General features: G+C 35.7%; 1 protein-coding gene across 1 annotated transcript in view; it reads left to right on the forward strand.

Annotated features, from left to right (window-relative positions):
• The window catches only part of SLIT1 (slit guidance ligand 1), a gene marked incomplete at its 5' end in the record, with an annotated part of 159,295 nt that overhangs the window by 38,475 nt on the left and 112,367 nt on the right, over positions 1–8,453 (forward strand). Inside the window, one exon of the mRNA XM_083364090.1 lies at positions 325–396. Within this exon, the coding sequence (XP_083220216.1) occupies positions 325–396 (72 nt within the window). The remainder of the gene's footprint in view (positions 1–324; positions 397–8,453) is intronic.

The raw sequence follows: 8,453 nt of genomic DNA on the forward strand, positions 1-8,453 counted from the left end.
ACTGGTAAAGTAGGATATTTTATTGTAGATAAAATATCTACAATATCTTGCCTAATGTTCATATTTTATTGCACATATCTGCATCCATTTGCATAGAAAGATTGATAAATATGGACTAGGAAAATTATTTTTTTAAGTTCATGGAAGCATTATTCTATTCTAGCCCTAACATTTTGAAGATATCTTGCAGAAAACGGACCAAAAAAATTGAATTGCAACTTGTAGTCAGTACTATATCATCCCTGGGTTGAGGAAGACCACCTGTATCTAAATGTATCTGTGAATGCTTATGATGACTTCTTTTTCCACCCTCCATTTCTCTAGACGGCTAAATAGGAACCAGCTACACACTTTGCCAGAGCTCCTCTTTCAGAATAACCAAGCATTGTCACGGCTGTAAGTAATGTACTTCATTTTGTTCATAGCTTGTTGTGTAATGTTTTGCAACTTGTTCTGAAAAATCATGGTGAATTGGCGCTGCCATTCATTCAGGCATTTAAGCTGCTGGGTGTCAGTACCATGACTCAGATGAATTATGCTGGCAAGTACACTAATGCAGTGTGAATCCTTGGGTGTGATTGTGTTTTGTAGTTGTTGAATAAGAAACAGATAAAGTTTGTCCAGTCCCTACCTATAGATGTTGTACTACCTATATTAATGTGAACATACTATAGTTCATATATAAATACTGGTACTATGTGCTGAATTTTACCAAATGATATTTTAGGATAATAGCTGAGATATGAAAGTTGATTGGTAACATTGTCCCAATTGTTCAGTTGGCTGTATTTCTACAGGAATTTTTGAAGCAGTCTTAAACTTCTGGTTGGTCAGCAAATTAGGCATTGATTAAGTATGAAAATTGGGACAGGCAGAGTACTAGCTACAAAGGAGCTCCATTGCATATCCATATCCAGATACTCAAGTGCTGAAGATACAAAGGAAGGAATAATTTCACATGCTGCACAGATGTACCTCGGTTGAAAGGATATTACAATTATGCCTCTTGCTAAACTGATATTAATACATTTTAGCAGCATAGTATTTGTATACATGTATGACTCTTTGTGTCCATTACTATGAAGTATTTTCCAAAATGTTTCAGATGAGGAATTCATGAATGAGAATTGGATTTCTATCTTGCAGGATTAAATGCTAATTTAAATATTTCATGTTCCTCATTAAGCAGATATGTAATTTTTTTGTTTCAATTTTTAATTGTCAGGAGCTAGAAAAGAGAAAAAGTGGACATACCTTTTTTTTAAAAAAGTAGCTGTAAATAGATTAAAGGCAAAATGTACAAATGTAAAAAAAATCCCTATACATTTGTATCCCAAATTGTTGTCCTAAAATGTTTAAACTTCAATTTGTTGGTGAAGCATCTTTATCATTATTGTGTTTCTGTATAGCTTTTCTAAATGCAAATGTAGCAATAAGTTATATAATATGTTTGCTTCTATGATTGTTAACTATTAGCAAATCATAACATCATGCAAGTGGGGAGCACCTGCTGAGGCTCATTATCACATATCGGAAGGATGTGAAAAGAGCTTCTGGCAAAGCTTTTAAATCAGAAAATCCACTTATATAATTAGAGAGTGCATCCTCTCCAGTTACTGAAGGCAAGAGCAGAAGTAGAAATATTAGGTGGTATTGAGCCAAAGTGGAAGCAAGAAGATGACATCGGCTATGCATAAGCTTTGGATTTTTCAGAATTTCAAGAATGGCTGACTACAGTGGCTGTGTTTGTATAGCATGCTGCACTAATCTGTTGGGGTAGATGACTTATCTGGGGACAAACCAGCAAATCATCAGTGGATCTCAGTTGGATTTTTTTTTAACCTGTTGGTGAAAAACTGAAAATTCCACAGTGATCTCATTGCAGAGTGCTTTAGTTTCCCAGTCCTCTTTGGCTCACATTTTTTGTTGGATTGGCATCTTTATCAAGGAACTCAAGGAATTTTTTATACTCCTTTCCTCACAACAATTTAGTGGGGTACTGGTCTGTATTGGGAGAAACTGACTGGTTGAAAATGAGCTCCTATGCACCTGAGGGCAGGGGATCAACAATCTGAGGACCCAGATTGTTGGGGGCAATAAGCTGACTTTGTAAAAATGCCGCGCCCTGAGTCTTCGGAGAAGGGCGGGATATAAATGAGATTAAAAATAATAATAATAAAAAAATAAACCCACCAGAGATGGTGTCCTTAGAAAAATCCTAGTCTTCAGGGTTGCTTTTGGCTTGCATCTGAGTGGAGGCAGCCAGAAGGCAGAAGTATCTCAAGTAAACTAAGATCACCAAAGCTAAGCTGCAGAAATCTGGATTACCATAGAAAATAGGCATGGCGAGTCACTTTGCTGTTATATTATGGTTGTCCATATTTTTACAGGCCAGATATGGTAGCCCAAATTTAACTCCAAACAATTTTGTGTCCAGCTTGAGCTAAAATCCTGTTACGTTGTTGACTGGGTTTCATGTTTATGAACTAAATCAGCACATCATTTGAATCCAGCTGATAAATTATTTCATTTTTTTCTGTTTCCTTTCTCCCTTCCCATTCCATTATTTCTTCTGTGCTATGTTTTTCTTTTCATTTTTTTCCACAACATATACTTGAATAAAGAGTATTCTTTGTACCTTAGGATGGAATAGGAGTTTTTAATAAGTAAAATTGATACTTTGAATGATTTGTAACTTGCCCAATTACACGTGTATGTATGTTTAGGCCATATTTAGGACTTCTCAGGGGAAAAGGTTATTGAAATCAGAACTGACTATTGATAAATTTTATTTTTATTACATTTTTATTGTCTGAAAATGTTTGTAAAAAATTGAATATCAGAGTTGCTTACATAGCATGTATGGTGCCAGGGTGCCCATAAATACTTTCCTTACATTTTTAAAAATGTAATTATTAAAAAAGAAAAAAATGGAAGACAGATATTTTATAAGTGCATAGTATTTAGTTCTGATATTACCTCTGAAGCTCATAATGGCAACAGAGTCATTCTTAGGAAACTAAAATGCTTAAGCCCAAGCCTTTGAACCTAAGTGTAGTCATCTAAAAAAGAAAAAACTTGGGCTGAGATAATAGAAATCATACTGAGTAGGAGGAATAGAGGGAATAATAGGACTCAACCTGGCTGAAGAAAGAAAGCCAAGCTATCAAGGAGAGATTTGCTTCCGCCCCCCCGCCCCCGCTCCAATTTCCCCTACCTTTTAAGAAGCACCAAATTGATTCCTATGGAATGCCAATTTGGCCTGGTAATAGGGGCTTCGGTCTCAGGGACAAGTGGGGAATGGGAGGGGGAGATATGCAATCGTTTCCCACTGCAGTCCAGGACTTGCTTCTCATCTAGATGGAAGATCTTAAGAATGAGTATGAAAGGAAGTACCAAGGAGATGGTTTCCTCTGTTTTGTAAGGAATTATATAAAAGGACAAGAGCAAGGGTAGGTCTGTGCTAGCTCTCTAAAAAGCTTGGTTTCTGAGGCAGCCGTTGCCAAGGTAGCTGATTACTTGATTTGGCTCACTGCCATTGGCCAATGACTTTCCTCCTCCAAGTTTTTAGACAGTTGCCCACTGTTGTTGGACAGTATCCTTCTCATAAATAAAGCCATAGCCATTTCTAGATTTATGAGGGGATCAGTACATGTACATGTTGTGAATGGATTAAGCCTTTCCACACATATCTCTGTGTCCAAATCCTCCATTCTGTTCCAGCTGGATCTAGCTGACTTTCATCTTTTTTTCATGTTAGAATACATCTTTCAAAGTAGATTATATCTTACAGTATCCTTCATGTTTCTAAACTTCATTATGTCTTCAAGGATTTCTGGAGAATACAAATTGTAAATCAAAGCTACATAGGATTGTATTGTATTTAAGAGGATTTTTCTGTCTTCTGTTTGTTGTAATGGTGCATATGTTTGCTCCGAACCTAAAGCTTATGGGAATGCAAATGGCTGTATGAGCTAAGGACCTGCGTGCATTATTTCTGGTGGTGCAATGTATTTTTAAATGTTATGGAATTTTACATATCTTAAATTTCTTCTCAATGCATTGAAGTATTTTATTTGTTTATAGGTTACCCATTTCATTTTGAAAATGAGCAGCATGGAGCCACTGACAATCAGCCAATTTTGTTATTTATTGCTGTAGAATAACTGTAAATTTCAATGGTCTTTAGGTACAATCTGAGTATTTATAACATAACACAGAAATTAGATCAGAAAGAAACATCACACAAAATTTCTGAAATATAGGTTTATTTTTTTCAATTGTGGTGTTAGCAATTGTATCAAAACTGCTAACACCACAGTGGATTTTCTGCTCCCTTTTGTTTAGCTTTAACTTGAATTTAAAACTTCTTCATTTGATAGAGGCTACCAAATAAGAATAATATTATATAAACTTCACTCTCCAACTTTAAGGAATTTATAGAACAGCAGATTCACTGAGTTGCCTGGATAAGTTTGCCTTGGCTGTCCTTAGTGTCAGGGGTCCTTGGCGCTCTCTGAGCCTGCTTGTTTTCTTGGAGACATTTCATTATCCAAACTAGGTAACATCATCAGTGCTAGTTGTTACCTAATTTGGTAATGAAACATCTGCAAGAACATCTGCAAGAAAACAAGAAAGCTCAGAGAGCACCAAGGACCCCTCATTTCAACCCTGAGCTACAAATATTCTTCTTTATTAGTATCTTAGTGTCATTTTGTATTATAATGAAAATATTGTGATAACCAATTTATTTCTATTTTATTTCAAAGTGGAGGAAGGGGGGGAGGCAATCTAAATTAGCAAGTAATCCATGGTGTCAACTAGCATGCAAAACATTTTTCCCCTCGGTTTGTTCCTAATATTTTTGTGTACTTTTTGATTATTATATTTCCCCACACTAACAAATTAATGAAGTAGAAAAAAGATCTGCAGGCAGGAAATTCTATTTTAGGACATCTAATAGAATTAGAATTAGAATAGCAGAGTTGGAAGGGACCTTGGAGGCCTTCTAGAATCTAATCCAACCCTCTGCTTAGGCAGGAAACGCTATATCATTTCAGACAAAATGGTTGTCCAATCTGTTCGTAAAAACTTCCAGTGTTGGAGCATTCAAAACTTCTGCAGGCAAGTTGTTCCACTGATTAATTGTTCTAACTGTCAGGAAGTTTCTCCTTAGTTCTAGGTTGCTTCTCTCCTTGACTAATTTCCATCTGTTGCTTCTTGTCCTGCTTTCAGGTGCTTTGGAGAATAGCTTGACTCCCTCTTCTTTGTGGCAACCCCTGAGATATTGGAACACTGCTATCATGTCACCCTTAGTCCTTCTTTTCATTAAACTAGACATACCCAATTCCAGCAACCATTCTTTAAGTTTTAGCCTCCAGTCCCCTGATCATTTTTGTTGCTCTTTGCACTCTTTCGAGAATCTCAACATTTTTTTACATCATGGTGACCAAAACTAGATGCAAATAGTGAACAAACACACAGTTACTTTTTAAACACGTTCTCATTTTTCTTTGCATTGCTGTCCTATAATAAGTCTATGTGATCACTAAAAGTTGACACCAACTTGACAGCATGTAATCATTCAACCTAAAATAAGAAAGATAGGCAAAGCTTCCAGAATATGGATGAGATATGTGGGCTTAAGACATTTAACAATGTGGCCTTTGTCATTATTAAAAACTCCCTCTCTGTGTGGATATGGTTCAAAAGGTAATTAAATAACTATTAATGATGCCCAGACTTCAACAATTGTTGTCATGTACATTCTTTTGAAGCCATGGATATTTTTCACATTTTTACTGAAGAGTTTGAAAGATTTTGTTTCTAATATGAAAATTATCTGTGAGACATATTCTTATAATTGGAGAGGGAGGTTAATTGTGTTGACAGTAGTAAATAGGATGAGGTTAGCTGTGACTCTGATGGAGTAAGACTTCACTGTACTGTATGGCAGCTTCATCAGTAATATGATATAAAACAATATAATATTTCTGCACTTCCAGAATTATGATAATATTTGCCAAGAAGAGATAGGGAAACTATTAAAACAAGCAAATTAATACTGCTTTTAGTAATACTAGTAATAATAATAATAATAACACAAAAAATATATACACAGTTGATGGAAAATATGTTGCTATAATAGAATCATACAATATGTATGAGGGGCATTGTTGAGCTGAAAACCTAGAATAGGTTTTTTTTAACTTTCCAGATTTGTGAGTAGCACAATTTTCTGCTTCTCCTTCTGTCTTTATTTTATGGTACACATAAGCCTTAATATGTATGAGTTGGGAGGCAAATGAAAAAAAAGAAAGAAAGAAAGAAAGAAAGAAAGAAAGAAAGAAAGAAAGAAAGAAAGCTCAACATAATGAAATATTGATATCCTATCATGGTACTTGCTATTTTCATGGTGGAATGGAGTATGGCAAAGTCCAGTCTGAGCACAAAGAAGAATTGCAACCAAATCACTATCACCCTTAACTTGGCTGTGTGTAAAACACTCTGAGGGCAGTTAAACCTTGTGTAATTCTAACAACTAGTTGTCACTGTACTCTTTATTAGACTCATTTTAAACTTTTGCAAAGCTTGGCAACTTCTCAAGACACTTCAAAGGACAAGCAGATACTGGTTTAACTGTTAACAGTTGCTGCCAAGAAACCACTTAGATGGATGGGAAGAGATTCCTAGCATCTCTGTGACATTACTTTTCATAGATGTAACCATGACAACCTGGTTTTCAACTTGTTTGATATTCATTATGTATTATGTATTCTTTGAGTATCAATGTGCAACACATAGGGAGAGGGCTCCCATTAATTGATGTCTATTTCATTCTGCTGCATGACTTTTTGTTGCAGACAGGTGAAGGAGAAAAGTAATGAATTTATTTTCTCTCTGTCAAAAAACTGTTTTATAAAAGGACTAAAGGAAATGTGGATTAATGGTCAAGACAAAAATATATAGATTATGAATAATAACCTACATTTCAGATCACCTACTTTGTGACAGTTTGTGGATAAACAGACATTTCCTCTACAAAATATATTCTTTGCTAACTAAAGTTGTGTTTCAAAGCACTATGATAGTTTTTGTTCCTCTTCATGTAAGCAATTAAGAAACACAGGTTTAGAAGCGGTGTGTTCCTAAGTGGTGCAGCAATGCTGAATTACAATATTTTCATGATGTACTGTATATGTGGTATGGGTATTCTTATGTATATACTATTTTTTTCTTTTAAGGAGTTCAAAATAGTCAAGAATTCTATTTCTTTTTAGCTCCTTAGCTGATCTGCATGAAATGTGGGAAGCTCTGATTTGCTGAACATCACCCGGTCAGCTTCTCAGCTCCACAAGACAGACCTCCCTATTGTCCCATACTATAATTTGTCTCTATAATGGGAGCACATTCAGAGGTCCTATGGTACATACAGTTTCCAGAACCCCTCCAAAAATTGCCATAAATGCGTTGTTTTTAATATGTTTTAATATGGAAATGGCACATTCTATTTAATGTAATTTAATTTGAGTTAATATTAAATCATTTTTTGAAGTGTGTTCCTGGCCTGATATTGAAAGGCCAAATGTGGAATTCAGCTTCCCCAAAGGTTGCACATCTCTGCACTATGTGGATCATGATATGTAGTGTTGTGTATGTTCCCTCGATGGGAATAACTGAAAGACAATTATATTAGGATGGAGAAATACATGTCCTTAAATCTCTTTTCTCATTAATGAACGTTCGGAGCCAGGAAATGGTGCTTGTCTGATAGTTTGCTGGAGAAGACCCAACCCTGCTGACCTTATTTCAAATGGGGTTCAATTAAATTGTCAGCCTTGGACAGATGAACAAAGGGCTAGGCCCTTCCTGCTCCTTTCCTGCATCTCACATTTGCAAGAGGACCAGTCTCACTGTGAAAATGAAGAACTGTTCAGTTGTCAAGGTCACCTTTTTGCTTTGGTAATCATGAGCTAAATACATTTCCATCATTCCCCCCTTGCTAGATGTATAGCTTCATGACCCACAGGGACAGTGACTTTTGTTATTATCTAAGAAAACATATGGCAGGGGACTGTAGTGAAAAGGAGAGCAAATGTTCCTTTTTTCAGAGCATCTAGCATTAAGTTAAAGCATAAATAATCTCTCTTTCTTTCTACAAGTTTGTGGTTACATCCATCTTCAGCCATGATGCAGATTCTATAACATTATTCCTGGTTTTTAAAAAAATACAAATGTATTTATTACCTGAGCTTGACTTCACACACACACACAAACACACCCTGGGAAAATGCCATGCAGTGGGGAAATAAGGACTTTTTCTCACTACTGAGTGAAATCACTCTCTACTCTGTGCTCAATATACAAATTTTAACTATTTCAGATTCTTTGCGTCAGTGAAATCTATACTGGTCTAATATTTGTTGCCCCATTGTCAATGTTTGTGCTACTTC

Source organism: Vipera ursinii (genome assembly GCF_947247035.1).
Source record: "Vipera ursinii genome assembly, chromosome: 5".
In the NCBI taxonomy this organism is placed as follows: Eukaryota; Metazoa; Chordata; class Lepidosauria; order Squamata; family Viperidae; genus Vipera; species Vipera ursinii.